Raw genomic sequence first — 26,875 nt, 5'->3', positions numbered from 1 at the left:
AGCCAACACTATAGAAATATGAACAATTATAAGAGTGTATTATGAAAATCTATATGCCATCAAACTGGACAATCTAGAAAACATGGATAAATTCATAGAAACATATAAACTCCCCAAATTGAAACATGAAGAAATAGAAAATCTGAACAGATGGATAACCAGCAAAGGAATGGAATCAGTAATCAAAAAACTCCCAACAAACAAATGTCCAGGACCAGATGGCTTCACAGGCAAATTCTACCAAACATTTAAAGATGAGTTAATACTTACTCTTCTCAAACTATTCCAAAAAATAGCAAAGGAAATAAAACTTCCAAATTCATTCTATGAAGCCAGCATTACCCTGATATCAAAACCAGATAAAGACACCATAGAAAAGAGAACCACAGGCCAATATCCCTTATTCCTGCTGAATATACATGCAAAAGTCCTCAACAAAATACTAGCACACTGAATCCAACAATACGTTAAAAACATCATCCACCACAATCAAGTGGGACTTATTCCAGGGTTTCAAGAGTGATTCAATATTGGCAAATCACTCAATGTATTACATCATATCAATAAGAGAAAGGATAAGAACCATATGATCATTTCAATAGATGCAGAAAAAAAGCATTTGACAATGTACAACATTGATTCTTGATAAAAACCCTCAACAAAATAGGTTTAGAGGAAACATATCTCAACATAATAAAGGCCATCTACATAAATCCCACAAGCAACATCATACTTAATGGGGAAGAACTGAGATTTTCCTTTAAGGTCAGCAACAAGACAAAGATGTATACTCTTACCATTTTTATTCAACATAGTACTGGAAGTCTTAGCCACAGCAATCAGACAACAACAACAAAAATAAATAAAAGGCATCCAAATTGATAGGAAGAAGTAAAATTTTCACTATTGCAGATGACATGATACAAAATATAGAAAACCCAAAAGACTCCACCACAAAACTACTGGAACTGATGAAGAAATGCAGTAAGGTCACAGGATACAAAATCAATATACAGAAATCTGTTCCATTTCTGTACACCAATAATGTAACAACAGAAAGAGAAATTAAGAAAGCAATCCCATTTACAATTGTACCAAAAATAATAAAATACTTAGGAATAAACCTAACCAAAAAGGTGAAAGATCTGTACTCTGAAAACTATAAAACACTGACGAAAGAAATCCAAGATGACACAATGAAATGGAAAGACATTCCATGCTGAGGAATTAGAAGAATAAATATTGTTAAAATGTCTATACTGCCCAAAGTAATCTACATATTCACTGCAATCCCTATCAAAATACCAACATGTTTTTTCACAGAACCAGAATAAATGATCCTAAAATTTGTATGAAACCACAAAAGACCCTGAAAAGCCAAAGCAATGTTGAAAAAGAAAAGTAAAGCTGGAAGCATCACAATTCCAGACTTCAAGTTATATTACAAACCTGTAGTAATCAAAATAGTACAAAAATAGACACATAGATCGATAGGACAGAACAGAATTCCAGAAACAAACCCACAACTATAGGTCAATGAATCTTTGACAAAGCAGGGAAGAATGTCCAATGGGAAAAGAATGTCTCTTCAACAAATGGTGTTGGGAAAACTGGACAACATGCAAAACAATGAAACTGGATCACTTTCTTACACCATATGCAAGAATAAATTCAAAATGAATTAAAGACCTAAACATGAGACATGAAACCATAAAAATCCTAGAAAAGATCACAGGCAGTATGTTCTTTGACACAGGCTGTAGCGACTTCTTTCTAGGATGTCTCCTGAGGCAACAGAAACAAAAGTAAAAATGAACTATTAGAACTACATCAAAATGAAAAGCTTCTGCATAGCCAAGGAAATAGTCAACAAAACTGATAGACAACCTACTGAATGGGATAAGGCATTTGCAAATGACATATTCAATAAAGGGTTAGTACTAAAAATATATAAAGAACTTACAAAACTCTACACCACAAAGACAAATAATCCCAATTTAAAAATGGGCAGAAGGAATGACCAAACATTTCTCCAAAGAAGACATTCAGATGGACGACAGACATATGAAGAGATGTTCAATATCACTTATCATCAGAGAAATGTTATCAAAGCTACAATAAGATATCTCACACCTGCCAGAATGCTTAAAATCAACAACAGAAGAATCAACAAGTATTGGTAAGGATGTGGAGAAAAAGGAACCCTACTGCACTTTTGGTGAGAATAAAAATTGTTGCAGCCACTGTGGAAAACATTACGGAGGTTCCTCAAAAAGTTAAAAATAGAACTATCCTATGATCCAGCAATTGCACTAAATGGGGATTTACCCAAGGAATACAAAAACACTAATTCAAAGGGATACATGCATACTAATGTTTATTGCAGTATTATTTATAATAGCCAAATTATGGAAGCAGTCCAAGTGTCCATTGATTGATGAAAGGATAAAAAAGAGGTGGTGTATATATATACAATGGAATACTATTCAGCCATAAAAATGAATGAAATCATGCTATTTGCAATGACATGGTAGAGCCAGAGAATATAATGCTATGCAAAATAAGTTAGAGAAAGACAAACACCATATAATTCCACTCATATGTGGAACTGAAGAAAAACAAATGAGCAAAGGGAAAAAAATTTAGAGAGGAGAGAGAGACAAATGAAGAAACAGACTCCTAATTATAAAGAACAAAGTGAGTATCACCAGAGTGGAAGAGGGTGAGGGGAATGGGTTAAATAGGTAATGGGGATTAAGGAGTACACTTGTCATAATGAGCACTGTGAATCGTTTGAAGTTGTTGAATCACTATATTGTACAACTGAAACTAATAAAACATTGAATGTTAAAAAAATGAAAAAAACACATATTTAAAGGAAAAAGGGAAATATGGTATATACATGTTTACACATACCCATGTGTGTACATACACACACACACACACACACACACACACAGGAATACTATTTGGCCATAAAAATGTATGGAGCCTTGCTATTTGTAACAACATAAATGGACCCTGAGGACATTATTTTCCTCACTATATTTCTCATGCTAAGTGAAATAAGTCAGAAAGAGAAAGACAAATATCATATGATCTTAGTTATATGTGGAATTAAAAGAAAAAAAAACAAGCAGACTCATATATACAGAACAGATTAATGATTAATCATTGCCAGAGGTTGTCAGACATGCGAAATTGGGTTGGGCAGAATGGGTGAAGGCAGTCAAAAGATATAAACTTCCAGTTATAAAATAAGTAATTCCTGGGATGTCATGTACATCATGGTGACTACAGTTATTAATATTGTATTATATATTTCAAAGTTGCTAACAGATTAAAGTTCTCATCATAAGAAAAGAAATTCTGTTACTCTGTATGGTGATAGATGTTCACTACACTTACCGTGGTGATCATTTTGCAATATATACAAATATCAAATCATTATGTTGTATACTTGAAACTAATATAAGTTTGTATGTCAGTTATACCTCAATAAAACAAGTACATAATAAAACACTACAATTCTAGTAAAAAAAAAATGAATGATGTCAAAATGGTTCAATGTGATTAATTCTAACCAGTTATATTTTGCAGGTTCACATCAATATGAAAGAGCAGCTTTCAGTTTATTTGTGTCAGGGCATGTTTCAGCAGTTTCTTTAATAAGTTTGAAGATACTTCAATAAATAGAAAAATTCCAATAAAGACGTTTGAAAATTAAATGAGAAGATCTGTTAGCAGCAAAAACATATCTTTTGAATTAATTTTTAGGTACTTTCTCTTAGAAGCTACTTATGATATATTCATATAAAGATACAAAAGAAAATATAAAAGTAACTCCTAAAATTTTTCCTATGTCCACGTGAAAAACATTTGCATAAACACGAGTGGTAGAGGAAGATTCATTAATACTGCTCTTAGTTTTTTAATATACAAAGAAATAACACTAACAAATTACACCTTCAAAAGATAAAAGGGAGGGGTGCCTGGGTGGCTCAGTCAGTTGAATGTCAGACTTTGGATCAGGTCACGATCTCACAGTTTATGAGTTCGAGCCCCTTGTCAGGCTCTGTGCTGACAGCTCAGAGCCTGGAGCCTGCTTCGGATTCTGTGTCTCCCTTTCTCTCTGCCCCTCCTCCACTTGCACTCTGTCACTCTCTCTCTCTCTCAAAAATAAACATTAATTTTAAAAAAAAAGATAAAAGGGACATAATTCTAGTCAATGGGGCTATATCATTCACATTTCAAAGTAATCTTAAAACATCAGGTGAGGTTTTGGGACAAGATGGCAGAAATTAAATTCTCTCTGTTCTTCCTCTTAAGTATAACTAAATAATGTGGAAATAATAGAGTGCACAATCAGTTGGGTACTGAAGGATGAAAATTTGAAGGTGGACTAACTAGGGACTCCCAGGACTTGTGGAAAAACAAATCAGTTTGGCTTCTCCCAATTCCCCACCCAGTGACAAGACAGTCCAGGCTCAGCATCTCCTGACTCTTAGCTCAAAGGCAAAGGCAGCACAAGCCCAGTAATGTCCTGACCCCCAACCCAGCAGAAGGCAGTTCAAGTGGGCTTTTTCCTCCCCTGGTAACACTGGTGGGAGTTCCACTAGTAGCATGTGGCCTGGTGTTCTGGCCCAGGTCAGCAGCAGTGGGGCTCAGTGCTGTCAGATGAACCAAGCAGACCTAACTAGTACTACAAGGACTCTGAAAACTAAATTGTCATTAGAACCACAGCCCACAAAAGTAGACCAGGACCAATGCATCTAAATAGGATAATTGCCTGCTAAAATAGAGTAATGTATTTAAATAGGATCCAGAGTCTCCCAAAATATATCCAAAATGTCCAGAAGACAAATGAAAATTCCTTGTCATACCAAAATCCAGGAAAATCACAATCTGAATGTAAAAATACAATCAAGAGATGCCAACAACAGGCTGAATTAGATATTGGAATTATCTGACAGGGATTTTAAAGCAGCCATCACCAAAATGCTTCAATGAACAATTACAAATAAGCTTGAAGCAAATGCAGAAACAGAAAATCTCATAGAAAAATAGAAGATATTGGGGCGCCTGGGTGGCTCAGTCGGTTAAGTGTCCATCTTCGGCTCAGGTCATGATCTCACAGTTTGTGAGTTAGAGCCCCGCATCAGGCTGTCAGTGCAGAGCCCGCTTTGGATCCTCTGTCCCCTTCTCTCTCTGCCCCTCCCCTGCTCATTCTCTCTCTCTCTCCCAAAAATAAACAAACATTAAAAAAATTTTTTAATAAAAAAATTTTAAAAAAGAAAAATAGAAGATATTAAAAGAGTTAAGTGGAATTCCTAAAAATAAAGCACAAAGGAAGTGACATCACCTAGATGGCAACATAGGTTGTTCCCGACTTGGCTCACAAAAGCAACTAATAACTATTCAAGAACAATATACCACTGAAAGAATCCTAGAACAAGGGGGTGAAGCTGAGGTAACCTCCTGCACCACAGAGACCACATCAGACTGGATTAAAAGGGTAAGAGAAGTGGCTATACATTGGTCATGCTGCACCTCCCCGAGACCAGCACATGTGAAGAGCTCTCTCCTGAGCCTCCAGTACATCCAGTGGGAAAACAGAACCTGGGGGGAAAACAAGCCCTCCCTCAGCATTGTGGGTTGCTTTATCAGAGCCCCTATTTTGATCTCGCACCACAGGTATTGCAGGGGAATCTGCAGGGCTCCACTGGGAATCCGAGTATGACAGGGAAAGAGGGAGGGGCTTTAAAGGCCAGCACACGGATCTTGGCAGACCAAATTCATACTTGCAGTGCTCAAGCAGTAATCCCAAACAGTGGTTTCGCTCATCTGCAGAACCAAGTCGGGGATATATTCTGACTAGTAAGATATCATTGTGGTTTTATGTGCATTAGCCTAGTGACTAGTGATGTTGAACATCTTTTCATATACTTGTTGGCCTGTTGTGTATCTTGTTTAGAGAAATGTCTATTCAGGTCCTTTGTCCACTTTTTAATTGGGTTATTGATTTTATTGAGTTGTGGGAATACTTTATATATTCTGGATATTAACCCATTATCAGATATATAGTTTACAAATATTTTTCCCATTCTATAGGTATTCTTTTAACTTTGTTGATGGTTTCTTTTGTTGTGAAGTCTTTTAGTTTATGTAGTCCCACTTGTTTATTTTTTATTTTGTTGCTCATGTTTTAGGTGTCATATCCAGAAAATCACTACCAAGGCCCATGTCTTAGGAGCTTTATTCCTGTGTTTTCTTCTAGGAGTTTCATGGCTTCAGGTCTTACATTTAAGTCTTTAATCCATTTCAAGTTAACTTTTGTGAGTGGTATAAGATATGGATCCAGTTTCATTCTTTTACCTGTGTATATCCAATTACCCCAGCCCCATTTATTGAAAAGATGGTCTTTTCTCCATTGAGTATTCTTGGCTCCCTTGTGATATAATAGTTGACCTGTATATGCTTGGGTTTATTTCTGGGCTCCTGATTGGGCTCCATTGGTCTATTTGTCTGCTTTTATGCCAGTATGATACTGTTTTGATGACTATAACTTTATAGTATAGCTTGAAATCACGAAGTGTGATGCCTCCTGCTTTGTTTTTTCTTTCTTAGGATTTATTTGGCTATTTAGGGTCTTTTCTGGTTCCATATATATTTTAGGAGTGATTTTTCTTCCTCTATGATAAATGCCACTGGAATCTTTACAGGGATTGCATTGAATCTATAGATGGCTTTCAGTACTACTGACATTTTAACAATACTCACTCTGCTAAGCCATAAACACAGAAGACCTTTTTATTTACTTGTGATTTCTTTGATTTCTTTGACCCATGTCTTGTAGTTTTCAGAGTAGAAATCTTCCCCCTCTTTAAATTTAACACTTAAGTACTTTGTTGTTTTGGATGCTACTGTAAATGGGATTGATACCTTTTATCTCTTTCTTTGCCTGATTTCTCTAGCTAGGACTTTTAGTGTATTGTTGAATAAGAGTGGTGAGAATGGGTACCCTTGTCTTGTTCCTAATATTAGAAGAAAAGCTTTCAACCTTTCATCACTAAGTAAGATGTTAGCTGTGGATTTGTCTTACATGGCCTTTATTATATTGAGATGTGTTCCTTCTAGGTCTAATTTCTTAAGAGTTTTTACTATGATTATTTATGTCAGATGAGTTTTCTGTATCTACTGAGATGATCATATGATTCTTCTCTTTCATTTTATTAATATGATCATATGATTAATTTCTTTCAATCCAATCATTGATTGATTTGCATTTGTTGAACCATCCTTGCATCCCAGAGATACATCTCACTTGATTATAGTATATGATCCTTTTAATGTGCTGTTGAACTCAGTATGCTAGTATATTACTGAGAGTTTTTACATCTATATTAATCAGGGAATAGGCTTATCATTTTAATTTCTAGTAGTATCCTTTTCTGGTTTGGGTATCTGGATAATGCCAGTGGGGCTTGAACTCACGAACCACAAGATCATGACCTGCGCCGAAATCAAGAGTCTGATGCTAAATCTACCAAGACATCCAGGCAACCCCCTTAATGCAAATATTGTTTCTTTTCTTTTTGTCCTCTAACTTCCATCGGCTTTCTTCACTCTGCTTCACTCTTTTTTAATTTTTGCTACTCTGCTTAATTTCTAATGTCTTATTTCCAAGTCACTAATTCTTTCTTCTGAGTGGTTTAGTTTACTTTAGAAACTCTGTGGAATTCTTCAGTTACATTGTATTTTTCACCACTAAGATTTCTGGAGTTTTTTTAAAAAAATTTTTAATGTGTATTTATTTTTGAGAGAGAGAGAGAGAGAGCGAGCAGGGGAGAGGCCGAGAGAGATGGAGACACAGAATGCGAAGCAGGCTCCAGGGTCCGAGCTGTCAGCACAGAGCCCGATGCAGGGCTCAAACTCACAAACTGTGAGCTGAAGTCAGTCACTCAACCAACTGAGCCACCCAGGCACCCCTGTATTTTTTTTTTTTTTTGATGGTTACTATTTCCTTGTCAAACTTCTCACTCTGTTCATGGATTTTTTCCCCTAATTTTATTTAGTTGTCTGGTCTGTGTTTTCTTACAGTTCCTGAAATTTCCTTAAATTGTGAATTCTTTGTCAGTTTAAAGATCTCCATTTCCTGGGGTGCTTGGGTGGCTCAGTCAGTTGAGTGTCCAACTTTGGCTCAGGTCATGATCTCACGGTCAGTGAGTTCAAGCCCCGTGTCAGGCTCTGTGCTGACAGCTCAGAGCCTGGAGCCTGCTTTGGATTCTGTCTCCCTCTGTCTCTGCCCCTCCCTCACTTAAGCTCTGTTCTCTCTGTCTCTCAAAAATGAATAAACGTTTAAAAAATTTTTTTAAAAGGATCTCCATTTACTTAGTGTCAGTTATTGAAGGTTTATTAGTTTTCCTTAGTTGTTTCATATTTACCTGATTTTTGTAATCCTTAATTCCTTACAATGGTATCTGTACAATTGAGTAATTGGGCTCCTCTTCCAGAGTTCACAGGTTTTCTTTGGCAGAGGCAGTTCTTCACCAGTCAGCTCTGTTTGGATATGTCTGCTAGTAATGTCTTTGTGCAGGGGGCCTGCTATTATGGTCCATTTTGGGGAAGGCAACTGTTCGAGTTCTGAGGACAGGGAAGGGAGGTATGCCAATGGCTGAGAACAGTTGGGTCAGACTTTTGGCTTGGTTCCCTATCCAAGTGAGGTTGCAGGATCGGCTCCATGGTTTCCTGGATGCTATGGTCAGGTTTACTAGATGGTCAGGACTGCAGCTCTGAATTAGCATGCCTGACCTGGCAGGGCAGCAGGATGGGAACTGTGGTCTATGTAGCTCATTGTTTAGGGACTCAAATCCAGCCGGAGTGTGCACTGAATTCCCTGGTCAGGCAAGGCCACCAATTTTGCTCTGCAGAGAGGGGAAGCCAGAGGTTATGTGCCCTGTTCAAATGCCATAGGGCTGTTGAATGGCCTATGCAGCTACTGATGTGCTCTAGTTAGGTTCTCTGGTGGGACAGGCTGAAGACTTTATTCAACAATGAGCAGGGCTACAGATCAGATTCTCTGCCTGGACACAGGGGAAGAAGCAGCTCTAAAGTTGATAAAACTCTTTGTTCTAACTCACAAGCCTACCCACACCCCAAGTTCCCTGAACAAACAGAGCTCTTAGCCGTGTTCTGCAAACTATTGGCTCTATTTGCCTGCCTCTTGGCTCAACTGCTGCTGGGCCATATAGTTCCTAGTAGTTGTTGCCACCCTTCTGGTCAGATGGGGTCAGAAGACTTTCCACAGATGGTGGGGCTATGTTTTAGTTCCCTTGCTTGAGTGGGAGGAAGAGAGGCCCCTCCAGGCTACTATCAACTTCCCAGATTCTCTGGTTGGGAGGGACTGGGAACTACCTTCAGCCTTGGCTATGAATCAATCCCCTTTCCCATGCATAGCACAGGAATGTTTTACACTCAGTACTGGCTTTATTCTGGGGGCAATCAACTTTTCCCACTCGCCTCTTGGCTCAAGTGCCACAGGGCCCCACAGCTTCCAGAAGTTGTTGCTAGACCTTCTGTTCCAATGGGGCTGGAAAACACTTTCCACAATGGGTGGTGCTGTGATTCAGCTACTTGCCTGGGTGTGGGCAAAGTGAGCTCTAGAAATATTGCCTTATACCTGTTAGAACAGCCATCATCAAAAAGACAAGATAAAAAATGCTGGCAAGAATGTGGAGAAAAGAGAACTGTTGTGCAGTTAGTGGGGTTGTAAACTGGTACAGCCACTATGAAAAACAGTATGGAAGATCAACAAAAAATTTTAAAAAATGGAACTAGTATATGATTCGGCAATTTGACTTTGGGGAATATATCCCCAAAAAACAAAAACACTAACTCCAAAAGATAATCTGCACCCCTGTGTTCATAGCATTATTTACAATAGCCAAGACACAGAACATGGAAACAACCTAACTGTCCAGATGGATGAATATATAAAGAAATTGTGGTGTACACACACACACACACACAAGAATATTATTCAGCCATAAAAAGGGGAAATCCTACCATTTGCAACAACATCAATGGACTCTGAAGGCATTATGTTAAGTGAAATAAGTCAGAGAGAGAGATAAATGCTGTATAATCTCATAAGTGGAATCTAAAAATAACCAAAAACCAAAATACAACAAAAAAAAAATCCACATAAATTCACAGAAAAAGAGATTAGAGGTTTTCAGAGGCAGAGGGTGAGGGGAGGGGAAATTGGAAGTTGGTAGTCAAAAGGTACAAATGTCCAGTTATAAAATAAATAAGTACTGGGGGTGTAATGTACAACATGATGACTATTGTTAACACTGTTGTGTGATATATAGAAAAGCTGTTAAGAAAGGAAATCCTGTGAGTTCTCACCACAATGAGAAAAATTTTTCCCTTCTTTCTTTTTTTCTTTTTATTGTATTTATATGAGATGGATGTTATTTGAACCTACTGAGGTAACCATTTCATAATGTAAATGTAAATTAAACCAGCATGGTGTATCCCTTAAACTTATACAGTTAGGTATGTCCACTATTTCTCCATAAAACTGGAACAAAAGTACAATCATAGAAATAAAAACCTTATTGAATTGGCACAATAGCAGAATGAATAGGACAAAGGAAAAAAATCAGTGAACCTGAAGCGAGATCAATAAAAATTAATCTGAACAATACAGATAAAATATTAATTTACAACTACCAAATAATAACACAATTATATACCTGGTTGTAATTTATTTCTTTAGATTAGCTGGAATTTTACTCTACATTATACTATTCCATTTTTCTTTTTTTTAACCCTTATAAGCTTTTCTTAAGAACAGAATATTATAATAATGAGAACAAGAAAACACAGTCACTAAATTAAAAATCCATATGATCATTAACATAAAAAAGTAAAAATAATACCTACTATTTTTATTGAACATACAAATATAAGAACACAGAAGCTTCTTGAATCAAGATACTCTACACACCTACTGAGTGCAAATACTTCAAAATACTCATTGTTTTCATGGTATTAATTTGAAGATACTCACCTTCTAACTAAATCTGGTTTTAGAACAGTTGCTTGTTGTTCAACTCCAACTGCCTGGGATATAGGCTGTAAATAGTACAGAAATAAAACTTGTTATAACAGCAGGCTTCAAGCTAAAAATGCAATCTGCTATTATTTCAAAAAACATGGTTTTTACATTTCATATTTTAGTTAACTCACAAACTAGGTAGAATGTCCACATTATGGAATGTTTGATGTTATTACCAAAGACAAAGAAAAATAAAATGTAGCAGTATTCATATTCATTAAGATTTTCCACTAAAAAAGATAGCATTCTTTTATATACCTTTGTTTGTGTTATTTTTCAATGGAGAACATCAACATTCAGCTTCCAGGCCTGATGGGAAAACCAGTACTAAAAGGGAGAGTTGCTACCATTTCACAAATAGATGAATAAATGAATCAAACTTTCACTTATTGCATGTTCTGGCTCTTTCTCACTCTCTTTACACTAAACTGCTGACAACTATCCCTTTGAGGTGTTAGTATCAGCAGCTGCAATACTGGCTTCTAGGAGAAAAGCTTAAGCCATCTAAGAAGGAAAATGCCAACTATGTTGGAAAAAAAATTTTAAACATTTATCTAATCCATCCTATGTACTGCCACTGGTGATAGCCCAGTGACCTTAAAATGCAAATCTACCAAAACTGATGTCTGCCCTACCAAGTTTAAACCGTCTATGATGGTTCCCTATAAATAAGGTTAAGTTCCTTTGGATGGCAAAGTCCTCAGTGAACTGGTCCCTGCCACATTCTCTAGACTCCTCTACTTGAAGACACACTGAACTGTAGCTCCTTTGAATGAGTTGGGCTCTTCCATATGCTGTGACTCTACTCATGTTCCTTCATCTTCCTGGTCTATTTCAACTCCTCCTCAGTCCTGTCCATTCTATGGATGGGACTCCTTTATATAAGAAGCTTCTATCATCGTAGGTTCCAGATAGTCCAGCAAAATCGCTTTGGGTACTCTTTAAAAAAAATATGCCTGGATGGCTCAGTCAGTTAAGTGTCAGACTTCGGCTCAGGTAATGATCTCACGATTCATGAGTTCAAGCCCCACATTGGGTTCTCTACTGTCAGCACAGAGCCTGCTTTGGATCCTCTGTCTCCTTCTCTCTCTGCCCCTCCCCTGATCACTCTCTCTCTCTCTCAAAAATAAACATTAAGAAATATTTTAAAAATAAAAAAACATATACCTTATCTCATATCTTGTTTTCTAAACAATAAGGGATGAAGGTTTCCTAGAGAAATGACCACTTCCAACACTGGGGCAAAGAAAGTACAAGATGAAGCTGGATCATCTTGTTATGCCAAAAAATAAAGAACTGCTCAAAGAATGATGGGAACATATCAAAAATATATAGGAGTCAGCTTGAAGGGGTTCCCACTGTCCAAATATGGGACGATTTGGACATCAAAATAAATAATGATAGTAACCGGAATATAACCCATTCAATAAAATAAAAATACATGAGTTTATACTGATACAAAGTCTTTGCAGCACAAGGCAACTAATAAACACAAGGAATGATGAAATCATAAAATCATCAATGGATGATAAAACAGGTGGGTAAAAGTTACATAGATTCAGAATATCTCCCCACAGATTACTGATTAATTATAAAAGCAACAAAAAGGGTCACTTTATACTAGAAAACCATACAGCATATAGCAAGTGTCACTTTATACTAGAAAACCATACAGCATATAGCAAGTGTCACTTTATACTAGAAAACTATACAGTATATAGCAGGCCCCATCTTAAATAAGGAATCAGATTTAACCTCAGCAATAGTGGGACAAACTGACATCACATACTTCCTAATATGATATGATGTGCAAAGAACACATTGCTTATATAGTATTCCTGACAAAAATGCATCATCTGAATCTGAACAAGAGGAAATTTCAAACAAACTCAAATTGAAGGACATTCTACAAAATAACCAATCTTTAGTCTTCAAAAAAATATCAATGTTATAAAAGACAAAGAAAAGCTGAGGAACTGTTCTAGATTAAAGGAGACAAGAGAGACAACACAAGTAAAGGCAATGCATGATCTTCAATTAGATTTTAAATCAAGGGAGCAAAATTGCCTACATGGACATTAATTGGACAATTGGTGAAATTTTGATGTGGACAATGGTTTAAGTAATAATAATATATTTATATTAAATTCCTTGAATTTTGTCATTGTATTGTGGTTAAAAAATGTCCTTATTCTTATACTGAAATATTTAGGAGTAAAAGGGCATCATATCTGCAACTAGTTCTCCCATGCTTCACAGGGAAAATCATGTGTGCATAAATGGATAGATGGATGGATGAATGGATGGACAGAATGACCAACCAAATAATAAATCGATGGACCGTCATCCAGCAATGCCTTTTATCATGTCCCTCTTTATCATATATGTTTAATGTCTGACTCCAAGGACTCTGCTATCTTTGTATTCTCAGTTCCTCTTACCACTTACCACAGTGTCTGGCACATTTTAGGCTTCGAATAATGTTTTAAGGCAGAAAGAAATAAGAAAGAAAATACTGACATAAGAAGAAAGGCTGTGCCATAAAAATGTTCATGATCCATTATTACGAATCCTGGACACAAATCCTAAGGAAATAATACAAAGGAAGAAAAAAGTACATAGTATAAAGTTTGTTTCATAGTAAATATTCAATAAATGATAGATACCTCTGTGTTTTTATTGTGCTATTATACATAATAAAAATTGGCAGCAAATTAGTTGTTCAGGAATAGGGGAAGAGTTAAGTAAATATGAATATTTATTGTACTATTGTGTGGCCAATAAATACTAGAATTGTGAAAGCCAAGTAAAGGCAGGGAAAATCACTTGCCAATGAATGAAAAAAGTAGAAAACAAAACTGTATATGTAAATACAACCACTTACACATGTGTCAAAAGCCGGGAATACTATAACAAATATAATCACTGCCATGTCAAAGAAATAGCATTCTAGTGATTTTTCCCAATCTTACTACTTTTTATGATGTTACTACATACATTTTATAATTTAAAACTTTCAAAGGATATCAAATACTAAGCGTACAGGAAAATCGGTATTTTCATAAACCACTGGTGGGATTGTAAACTGGTTAGTCCTTTTTGAAAAGTAATTTGACAATCAATGCATAAGTCTTACAAACATGTAGCAATTACATTTCTAGAAATTTGCCCAATAATTAAAAATGTATACAAAGGAAATAATTAAGAGTAGACAGCATGATTTAGCTACAAGAATGTTCCTCACAACACAGAATATAATTGCAAAGAGCAAAAAATTTAGACACTTGTTTCCTTTATTTGCTCCATTAAATAAATAATTGTATTTTACATGTTATCTTATCAGTGACAGATATATAGGTTATCTTATAAGTGAGAAAAAACTATAAAAGAGTATGTATACTATAGTTACATTAAAATTACATGTATGTTTAAGTATATAAAATGGTCTGGAAGAATATATGACAAGGTGTTAAGCTTATCTATATTCATCTTCTTTGGTAATAAGAAAAAAATAAATTCAACTTTTTACAGATTTATCAACCCTCAAATCTGGTAAACACAGGGCAGGTTTCCATTACTTCAATACACAACATTATGGTCATTTTAGACAAAAGTAAAAATGGAACATTTAATTAAATCTGAAAGACATCTAAAAAAATAGCCCAGCATCTATTTGTATATATTAGTTTTGAAACTCCTCAAAATATTATGAGAGAACTTGATTTGAAGCTATCATATGAAAAGACAGATGAACCGACTATTAGCCATGATTCTGAGGACACAAAGTAGCATTAATAATCCTGTTAATAATTAACACGTGGTTATAAAATATCATCCCAGATTGCTGTCACAGTAACTATGTCTTGTTTCTCTTTACTTAATCCATACTCTTTGCCTCTAGATTTATGCATCAAGGCACCATGTCAGTGTTCCATCTTGCTGGGTCTCAATATAATTCTTTTAAAATTTCTTTAATACAACCATTTAAGTTGGATACATTTTGTCGGATCTTGTGTGTACAAAAAAGAATTCTGATTGCCAAAGTATTTGCTTTTAGTGTTTTTAAACAGTAATTATGTTAAAGAGCTAAATATCTAACCTATATTTAGAAGCTAATCTAATTTGTCCAGGAAAAAACCTCAGTATGGGTTGACTGACTAGGTTGGAGGAGGAAAAGAAAGTCAAGAAATGGTACTTTGTGCTTATTTCTCAACTAACGCCCACCTTAAAATCCAATGAGAGACAGGCACCAATCCCCTTTCTTAATGAGACTTTCATAATTTTGATGTCTAAGACTTTGATAATTTTCTAGTAAAATTCAATAATACTGAAGTACATCTGGACACATGCAGAATGAGGACAAGGCCAAAATGAAAAGCAAAGCTAGGCGTGGATTCCATGAGCCATACCATGCTCTCCTCTCTATTTTGACATTTCTTACACTTGTTTCTAGGTCTTTCTCACCTGGGATATGCTGTGAGCTATTTGAGGGAAAGACCATATCTCTAAAATTTATCACAATATTCCCAGCACCTAACCAACACCTGAAATAGGAATAGATGCTCACTCAGTAATTGTCTTTCACTATTATAATATTTTCATTGCTTTTATTTTTATTATAGCAACAAACCAATCAATATTAAGCATTTATTAAGTGCTAAGCACTTCATATACATTATTTAAACTTACTTAAACCCTTATGACAACTCTGAGCAGTAAGTATTGCTATCTTCATTTTACAAATGAGCAAGCTGAGGCTGTAAGTGATAGAAGCAAAAATTGAGTCAGTAAAAGGAAATTAATGAATAGATAAATAACTCCAGACAGTACTGAGGAGCAGAGACCCCTTGTGCATACCACAGAGGCTTTTCTGTTAAGTTTCGTTAGTTCCTAATCCTTTCTCCTTAACTTACTTTGTCATTATTTGCCCTCCTCCCACCAGTGATTCTCAGCCCTGGATGCAGTTTATAATCTCAAGGGAAGGAGAAGAGAAGGAGACAAAGGGAGGAGGGGAGACAGAAGAAGAAAAAGAAAACAAAAAACAAGAAAAGAAACATCTAAAAATTTCATAAACTATCTTGTATTATCAATGCTACAAAACATGCCTCTCCTATGAAGTGCTTTTTATTTTTTAATAACTGCTATTTACTAAGCACTTACTACATGCCAGGCACTTCTTACATATATCTCATCTAAACCTAATGAGCCTGCAAGATAGGCATTTTTTTTACATCATACAGAGAAGTTGAATAATTGTTCAGTGAAAACCCATGTATCTACCACTCACAGTCTATAGCATTTTAGTATAATTGCATATCACATGTATATCCATCAATCCATCTTATTTTTTACATTTCAAAGTTGCAAATGCAAGACAAGCATTTTAAAATGTCATTTTACAAATGAAAACAATCAGAGCTAAAATAAATACCTTTCCTCAAATCATACAGTAAATAATTCAGAGACACTGTTCAAACTCAGGTCTAACTCAAGATACAAACTGGTTCAAGCCTATATTTATGATGCATATACCTGTTTAACAGTGAAATTTTTGTCTAATTAAAAAAATTATCACTGTGTATGTCCACTTCCATATTTTTATACTTAAAAAGAATGCTTCATCTATAAAGTCATTGTTTATCCAAGCCGAATTCCTGGCCAAGCCAAGATTCCAAGAAATGAAATTTACCATAAAAAAATAAATGATCCAGGGCACCTGGGTGGCTCAGTCAGTTAAACATCAGACTTTGGCTCAGGTCATGATCTCAGGGTTCATGAGTTCGAGCCCTGTGTCGGGCTCTGTGCTGGGAGCTCAGAGCCTAGAGCCTGCTTCGGATTCTGTGTCTCCCTCTCTCTCTGCCCCTCCCCACTTGTGGTGTCTCTCTCTCTCTCTCTCTCTCTCAAAAATAAACAAACATGAAAAAAAGAAAGAAATGATCCACAGCACATTTCCATGGACAAACTCACATCAAGACACACAGACTATTAAACAGGCAAGGAAAAAAAGATGAAAACATACCGGCACCACAAAAACTGACAAACAAGAGTGATAGAAACTAGGAGGAAGTTTTATTAATTATAAGGCAGGTAGAACTAGATTAAAAAAAAAATTTACCTAGGCTTCACTCCAGGGCCTCCCTAGAGAGCACCTCATGAAAGGGAAACTAACTGAAAGTAGACTTATATGTCATACTTTCCCTGTATTATGTGCTGTCAGTTGAGTTATCAAGGGTCTGTACCAACCAGCAAATTGATAAGGCACTGCTCTTGTTGCAGCCCTCCAAGTTTCTACAGCTATTTGGAGGCAGAAACTAACCCTGTTTAAAAAAAAAAAAAACTGAAAGGAGTGAGAATGCATATTGGAGATAAAAAGGAGAGGACTAACTGAACCATTTAGCATTCTGGGAGGTAGAGTCCCTACAAGTAAAACCAAATCAGCAAGGATGCAGAAAGGAAAAATTTTGGTAGGTATACATGTTGAAGACTGCAGTCTTTACCATATTTGATTATTACAAGCATTAGAAAACACACTATGGGGGTAAAAGTAAACCATACCTTATTAGCGAACTATAGATCAATGTCTGTTAATAAACAGTGTACATACCCTTGTCCTTAAACTGTAGATCTGTGAAATGACTTAATCACCATTTGAAAAGACAACAGAAGTCAAAGAAAATCTGCATGAAGTCAGAGAGTTGGGCAGGGGAGGCCAGATCCTATAGGGCTTTCATGCCATTAAGTATTGGTATTTTTACTATGAGTGATATGGGCAATAGAAGGTTTTGGGTAGGGTTTTGAGACATGATATGACTTGCATTTTGAGAGACTTAACAAAGGACTATGGGGGAGGGGAAGGAAAAAAAAGTTAGGGAGGGAGACAAACCATAAGACACTCTTAAAAACTGAGAATAAACTGAAGGTTGATGGGGGTGGGAGGGAGGGGAGGGTGGGTGATGGGCATTGAGGAGGGCACCTGTTGGGATGAGCACTGGGTGTTGTATGGAAACCAATTTGACAATAAATTTCATATTTAAAAAATAAATAAATAAAAGGATCATTCTGCTTCTTAGAATGAGAAAAGGGTTATAAAGGAGCAAAGGCAGAAGGAAGGACAACAATTAGGCTACTGTAATCATTCAAGTAAGAGAGATTAGGCCATCATGATAATGATGGAAGTGAGAAGTAGTCAGGTTGTAGATATATTTTAAAGGAAAAGCCAAAAGACTTTCTGATGATTTCAAGTGACATTTGAGAAAAAGAGAAGAGTAAAAGATAACCACAAATATATGTCTTGAGTAACAAGAAAGAGTTTCCATTTGCTGAGATGGGGACAACTGTGGAAAGAACAGCCTTAGGGCAGTGGTCGGAGGGGAGTATAAAAAAAGTGTTTGATTTTGGACACATTGAATTTGAAATGCCCATTGTATAACCAAATAGAGATGTTGGATATATACTGAAAGAAGCATGGCAAAAACAAACAAAAACAAAAAGTTCTTTCCTAGAACACAAAGTCAAAAGTAAAGTGGGCTGGAAGTATCCATACGAAACACACACACACACACACACACACACACACACACACACACACATTCTGGTCTGTGTGCTGAGAACCCTGGAAACTATAACCCCCAAGTAACACAAAACACAGCCAACATCCATATTTTAGTTTCTAAATTACATTGCCCACTGAAAGGAATTAGGGCTCCATGGAAAAATGACTGATTCCAGAGGAGGGGCAGGGAAAGTACAAAATGAGCCTGAAATACCATACCGTGCCAGAAAATAAAGAAGTACTCAAAAGAATAACAAGAACATGTTGGGGCACCTGGGTGGCTCAGTCGGTTAGGTGATCGACTTTGGCTCAGGTCATGAATACACAGTTCGTGAGTTTGAGCCCCACATCTGGCTCTCTGCTGTTAGCAGAGAGCCTGGAGCTTGCTTTGGATTCTGTGTGTGTGTCTCTCTCTCTGCCCCTCCTCCCCACCCTCAAAAATAAACATTAAATTTTTTTTTAAAAAAGAATAACAAGGACATGTCAAAAGGACACCACATCTACCTTGAATGGGTGCCTATTAACCAAATCTGGGGTACTTTAACCATCAAAATAAATAATGATAATATTATATCACAACTTAGTAAATAATATAAGGCCCCATAAGTACACACTTACACAAATAAACAAATAAATGAGAAGGGACAGCTAATAAACATAAAGAGGAATGATGAAATTAGAATATCAATAGATACATAAACTAGTGGGTGAAAGTTTTGATGATGTTACATAGTCTCAAAACAGCTCCCTATAAATAACTCATAAATTATAAAGGGGAAAATGGCAACTTTATAGTGGAGAAGCCTGGCAGGCCCTGCTTGAACCATGTAATAAAAGTTAATATCACAAATTTTGGGACAAACTGGCATGGCTCCTAATATAGAGATGTCACTTACATGGTATTCCTGCCAAAAATCTATGATTTGAATCTAATCATGAGAAAACTTCAAATAAACATAAACTGAAGGGTATTCTACAAAAAACTGGCCTGTGCTTTTCAACACTGTCAAGAAAAACAAAGAAAGGCTAAAGAAATGTTCAATATTAAAGCAGACTAAAAAAAAGACAACTACCCTCCCCACCAAAATTTGACTAGGCACTTCACAAAAGAAGATATTTGAACGTCTAAGAATTACATGAGAAAGTGCACAAGATTGTTACTTATCAGAGAAATGCAAGTTAAAAGCACAATATATACTACATCACATCTACCAGAATGGCTAAAATTTAACATACAGGTAATGCTAAGTGGTGATAAGGATGTAAAATAACTGGAACATTCATACATTGCTGGTAGGAATATATTTTTTAATGTTTATTTATTTTTGAAAGAGAGAGAGAGAGAACTACCAGGGGAGGGGCAGAGAGAGAGGGGACACAGGATCTGAAGCAGGCTCTGCGCTGACAGCAGAGAGCCCAATGCAGGGCTCAAACTCATGAACCATGAGATCATGACCTGAGCCGAAGCTGGATGCTTAACTGACTGAACCACCTAGGCACCCGGGTAGGAATGTATTTTGACACAACTACTTGGAAAACTGTGTAGTATTATTTAGTATAGTTAAATATACTTTTATCCTGTGACCCAGCAATCTTACACCTATATACAGACACAAGAGAAATGAGTGCATGTGTCCAACAATAAAACATACAGGAACATTCACAGCTGTTTATTTTTAAGAGTCAAAAAGGAGAACCAATCTTAATGTACATCAATAGAAGAATTGAAAACTGAACTGTGGCATAATCTATAATAGTACAACTCAAAGCACAAAAAACAAACTAATGATACATGCAACAATGTGGGTGGATCTTAGTGAATCTTCTAGGGGGCTGAAAATGTACTCTATCTTCACTTGCATTTAGTGGGGGAATAGATACGTGAAAATTCTTCAATTAGGGTACGTTAGATTTAGATTAGGGTACTTTAATGTATATATGCTTTATATACTTTAATAAAAATAAGAAATCTTTGGGGGACCTAGGTGGCTCAGTCAGTTAAGCATCCGACTTCAGCTCAGGTCATGATCTCACGGTTCGTGGGTTTGGGCCCCATGTCAGGCTCTGTGCTGACAGCTCAGAGCCTAGAGCCTGCTTCAGATTCTGTGTCTCCTTCTCTCTCTGCCCTTCCCCTGCTATCTCTCTCTCTCTCTCAAAAATAAATAAACATTAAAAAATAGTTAAAAAAAGAAGAAATCTTTTTAAAAGCTGGTATGATCCAATTCTGATAAAATACTAAAAAATATTTTGTGTATGTGTTTGTATGGAAAAATGTCTAGAAAACTACAAAGGTTCATTTCTGAGAGGTGAGTTAACCAGTAATTTTAACTTTATACTTTGCTGTAATTTCTAAAAAGTATAAGAAGAAAAGTTATTTTCAAAAAGCTATTTTCAGAAGTAAAACTTTCACTATTGACAAATGACATTATTATACACAGAAAACCCTAAAACTCTACCAAAATTGCTAGAACTGATAAATGAATTCAGTAAAGTCACAGGATACAAAATCAATGTGCAGAAATCTGTTGCATTTGTATACACTAATAATGAAGCAGCAAAAAGAGAAATCAAGAAAACCACATTTACCACTGCACCAAAAATAATGATACCTAGGAATAAACCTAATCAGAAGTAAAGACCTGTACTCTGAAAACTGTAAAACACTGATGACAGAAATTGAAGAGGACAGAAAGAAATGGAGATATCCCATGGTCATGGACTGGAAGAAAAATATTATTAAAATTCCTAAACTACCCAAAGCAATCTATGTATTTAATGCAATCTCTATCGAAATACCACTAGCATTTTTCACAGAACTAGAACAAAATATCCTAAAATTTATATGGAATCACAAAAGACCACAAATAGCCAAAGTAATTTTGAAAAAGGAAAGCAAAGCTGGAGGTATCACAATTCTAGACTTCAAGTTATATTACAAAGCTGCAGTAATGAAAACAGTATGGTACTGGCACAAAAACAGACACATAGATCAATGGAACAGAATAGAAAGCCCAGAAATAAACCCACAGCTATATGATCAGTTAATCTTCAACAATAGCAGTAAAGAATCCAATGGGAAAAAAACAGCCTCTTCAACAAATGGTGTTGGAAAAACTGGACAGCTACATGCAAAAGAATGAAACTGGACCACTTTCTTTCACCATGCATAAAAATAAGTTTGAAATAGATTAAAGGCCTATATATGAGACCTGAAACCATAAATATCCTAGAAAAGAGCACAGGCAGTAATGTCTCCGACATTGGCTCTAGCAACCTTTTTCTAGATATGTCTCCTGAGGCAAGGGAAACAAAAGCAGAAATAAATTATTGGGACTTCATCAAAATAAAAAGCTTCTGTACAGCAAAGGAAACAATCAACAAAACTGAAAGGCAACCTATGTAATAGGAGAAGATATTTGCAAATGATGTATCCAATAAAGGGTCAATATCCAAAATATATAAAGAACTTATACAACTCAACACCCAGAAAACAAATAATCCAATTTAAAAATGGGAATAAGATTCTCAGGATCCACATAAGAGTGAAAACATATGGTATCTATCTTTCTCTGTATGACTTATTTCACTTAGCATAACACTCTCCAGTTCCATCCATGTTGCTACAAATGTTTTCACTCTTACATGGATCCTGAGAAACTTAACAGAAGACCATGGGGGAGGGGAAGAAAAAAATGGTTAGAGAGGGAGGGAGCCAAAACATAAGAGACTCTTAAAAACTGAGAACAAACTGAGGGTTGATGGGGGGGGTGGAAGGGAGGGGAGGGTGGGTGATGGGTATTGAGGAGGCCACCTTTTGGGATGAGCACTGGGTGTTGTATGGAAACCAATTTGACAGTAAATTTCATATTAAAAAAATAAAAATAAATAAAAACTTGCCAAAATAAAAATAAACAAATAAAATAAATAACTAAAAATGGGCATAAGAAATAAACGGGTATTTCTCCAAAGAAGACATCCCAGATAACCAACAGACACAAGAAAAAATGCTCAACATCACTTATCATTAGGGAAATACAAATCAAAATTACAGTATCACCTCACATCCGGCACAATGGCTAAAATCAAAAATTCAAGAAACAACAAGTATTGGTGAGGAGGTGGAGAAAAAGAAACTCACTTTCACTGTTGGTGGTAATGCAAACTGGTGCAGTCACTGTGGAAAACAGTATGGAGATTCTTCAAAAAGCTAAAAACAGCACTACCCATAACCCAGTAATCACACTACTGGGTATTTATCCAAAATATACAAAAACACTAATTCAAAGGGATACACGCACCTCTATGTTTATAGCAGCATTATTTACAATAGCCAAATCATGGAAACAGCCCAAGTGTCTGTCAACTAATGAACGACAAAGAATATACGGTATATATATGCAGCAGAATATTATTCAGCCAGAAAAATGAATGAAATCTTGACATCTGAGAGTATAATGCTAAGTGAAACAATTAAGTCAGAGAAAGACAAATACCATAAGATTTCTCTCATATGTAGAATCTGACAGACAAAACAAATGAGCAAAGGAAAGAAGACAAATCAAGAAATAGACTCTTGGGGCACCTGTGTGGTAAAGCTTTACAGTTGGTAAAGCGTCTGACTCTTGATTTTGGCTTGGGTCATGATCTCACGGTTCAGGAGTTCAAAAGCCCCATATCTGACTCTGTGCTAATGGTGTAGAGCATGCTTGGGATTCTCTCTCTCCCTCTCTCTGCCTCTTCCCCACTTGTGAGCATGACCTCTCTCTCAAAATAAACACTAAGAAAAAAAGAAACAGACTCTTAACTATAGAGAAAAAAACTGATGGTTTACCAGAAAGGAGATAGGTGGGGAGATGGGTTAAGTGGGTGATGGGCATTAAGGAAGGCGCTTCTTGTGATAAGCACTGAGTGTTGTATGTAAGTGATGAATCACTAAATCCTACATCTGAAACTAATATTGTGCTATGTTAACTAACTGGAATTTAAATAAAAACTTGAAAAAAAAAACTGGTGTTGCATACCAAAACCAGTATCAGTATTAAGTCCAAATTGTTAAAACTATGTTTTAAAACTGAATGCACAGTTAAAAAACTGAGAATGCTAACATGTATACTATGATAAAATAAATATACTTCATCATTGCTATCCCCACTAAAGAACAGTTTGCCTTTCCCTCACATAACTTTATTAGTAATCCACAGATAATCAGTCTTTTAGCTCATTCCACCAACTTCCCAAGTTGGCAGATTTCAACTGTGCTTCTATTTTAGAGATTGGCTCCTTCCTGGAGAATGAGAGCTACTTGAAAGGTTCCCATCCTGTCAATATCCTCAATATCCCAACTAATTTATATTGCAAAACGGAGAAGGCCAAATAATGTCCCTGTAAATCAATCCAAATGACTAATGTCCTTATCATTACCAGCTTCTACATTCCGAAGACATCCTAAGCAATATGTGTCTTTTGAGAACATTTTTTGACAACATTCAGTAAATGCACCGACTGTTTAGACCAGTTTTCCTTCAGTTAGAATAAAGTAATTTCACATAAATAAAATATTGTGCTAACTAGCATTTTTACATAAATGGTCTAATATCCTAGATCCAGAATCTCTCTCTCTAGAGAAACCAGACTAACATTACTTCTCAATTTTTATACATTTTCATTTAATGGAATTAACTACTTTATAGAGGAAGTTAGAATGAAGAATAAATGAGATGACACTGCTTGATACATTGTAGGTCCTCAATGTCAGCTCCCTAACTGTAAGATTTACTCCTTTCGAATGCCTTGGAAACTGGTCTCAATATATTAAAACTGTCCTTACCAACAGATATCTTATATTTTCACTCATATGTGGATCTTGAGAAACTTAACATAAGACCACGGGGGAAGGGAAAGGGAAAAATAGCTATAAACAGAGAGGGAGGGAGGCAAACCATAAGAGACTCTTAAATACAGAGAACAAACTGAGGATTGATGGGGGGGGTGGGGGTGGGTGAGAGGGTAAAATGGGTGATGCGCATTGCGGAGGGCATTTGTTGGGATGAGCACTGGGTGTTGTATGTAATGCGATGAACCACAGGAGTCTACTCCAAAACCAAGAGCACACTTTACACACTGTACTTTAGCCAATTTGACAATAAGTTATATTTTTTAAAAAACTGTCTTTATCAGAATAAACTTACTGTTTTTTTAATGTTTATTTTTGACAGACAGTTAGACATAAACACACACACACGCACAGGAACACACAGAGCACAAGTGGGGGAGGGGCAGACAGAGAGGGAGACACAGAATATGAAGCAGGCTCTAGGCTCTGAGCTGTCAGTACAGCCAATGAAGGACTTGAACTCATGAGCCATGAGATCATGACCTGAGCTGAAGTCAGATGTTTAACCGACTAAGCCACCCAGGTGCCCCATAAACCTACTGTTTTAATCACATTCACACACACTAGACCCATGGATATTTCTGAACAAAGTGAACATGGTGAATCTTTTGCCAATTAACAACAGCATTATACCCATCAGTCCATTCTTCAGATAGTTTCTGTACTGTCTTGAAAGGACTAGAAAAACAGAAATGTAACCAGAGACAAAGTAAACATCTCAAAGGCACTAATATCTTCAGTAACTATCTTTTTGGGTCTTAAACATACTATAGTTAGAATTAAAATCATCAAGAATAAAGTGTAAAGACATTACTTTCCTGATTTAAGAAACTGGAGCTGAACATTATGATTTCACTGAGATCAGCTATGAAGCAGTAATAAAATAGGAAATGTCAGTCAGAACCACAATTTCCAGAGTAATCTTACAAATGTACACATCAGATATGCTAATATGTAGATTTATCTGTGAAAAAAATTAATATATAAAAACATTTTATTGACTCCTGATGCATTGAAAATCTAAAATCTGGCCAATCCGGTCATTGCTTCTAACAATACCAACAAAAACCTGAAAGATACTCCTCATCCTAGTAGTCAATGCTAAACATTTGCAACAACAAAAATCACTAAGTTACCTTTCCTTATGTTAATCCACATTATTCACACAGAAAAAAAATTCTAGGAGACTGAATCAATATGGTAACAGTGATCATATACATTCATTCTATTACTCTAGAAAGCAAGATGATGGTTTAAAAAACTGGAATAAAGTTATAACATCCTAGAAAAATTAAAAACGAGTGCCATCCACAGACCATAAATGGTGGAGAATCTCCAAATGAATAGAAAACAATAGTTCACATCCACAGGGAAACAAAATCATTGGAAACCAAAGCTTCAAACATATATGGAACATATATGGAGAAAACTACTACAAAGTTAGGAGTGATTTGGGAAGCACCAAACCTACTCACAGTAGATACCAGAAGCATGAAGTGGCCTTGGGGAATTTATCTGAGAGATTCAATGGGAAGGTAAAGAAGGAGCAACTGGGCAATCCTATCCACCTCCAAACCCCTGTTGTGCTAAGAGGTAAGTAGCAATGGAGATTGGCCAAAAATTCAAGAGGGAGCTGGGTTAGAAAACCAGGATCACCAAACCTCTCAGAAACACCAAAGCTAGAAAAAGAGAAGCACCAAAATCAAAAAAATCTTTAGAACAATTATCTTCAGGTAGGTACTTAATGCTGCCTGGAAGTGTTACTACCACTCATTTTACCATTCTCTTAGAAAACTTATTTATACCTTCTCCTCTCTCCTCAAACTTTTAATACACACTCTCTCTCTCCCAAACTCATGCTCGGATGATGACCATACTTTTATTTCACTGAGAAAATAAAAAAGAAACAAGAAAAGAATTACCGTAAACTCCTACTACCACATCTACTCACCTAATATCATTTGTGCCCACACTCTCTACCTTCACGCATATTATTGTGGACAACCTGTCTGGGCTCCTATGCTAAGGCCAACTCTTCTATTTAGAAATTAAACTTCATCTCCTCTCACCTTCTCAAGAACATCACTCCAGTAATTCTCCATTCTCTTTCCTATTATCACCAATTTTTCCCTCACTTTGAAACTGTTCCTCTTATGAGATTGTATCCCCATTAAAACAAACTCTCTCAACCAGAACTCATTGAGATATGACCAATTGTGAAGTTGGGGCAAAGAAGAATAGAATACGCTTGTTGTGAAAAGGTAAGTTCAAAGAATGATGGGGACATGTCAAAAGTTTAAAGAAA

General features: G+C 36.1%; 1 protein-coding gene across 2 annotated transcripts in view; it reads right to left on the bottom strand.

Annotated features, from left to right (window-relative positions):
- Positions 1-26,875, bottom strand: part of WNK3 (WNK lysine deficient protein kinase 3) — a 185,130-nt gene that overhangs the window by 68,052 nt on the left and 90,203 nt on the right. For both annotated transcript variants that reach the window (XM_081794294.1, XM_081794293.1), the window contains exon 11: positions 11,078-11,142. In XM_081794294.1, the coding sequence (XP_081650420.1) occupies positions 11,078-11,142 (65 nt within the window). The remainder of the gene's footprint in view (positions 1-11,077; positions 11,143-26,875) is intronic.

This window comes from Panthera onca, chromosome X (genome assembly GCF_046562875.1).
Source record: "Panthera onca isolate mPanOnc1 chromosome X, mPanOnc1 haplotype 2, whole genome shotgun sequence".
Taxonomy (NCBI): domain Eukaryota; kingdom Metazoa; phylum Chordata; class Mammalia; order Carnivora; family Felidae; genus Panthera; species Panthera onca.
Note: the sequence above shows the minus strand (reverse complement) of the source record. Positions and strands in the feature narration are given on the sequence as shown.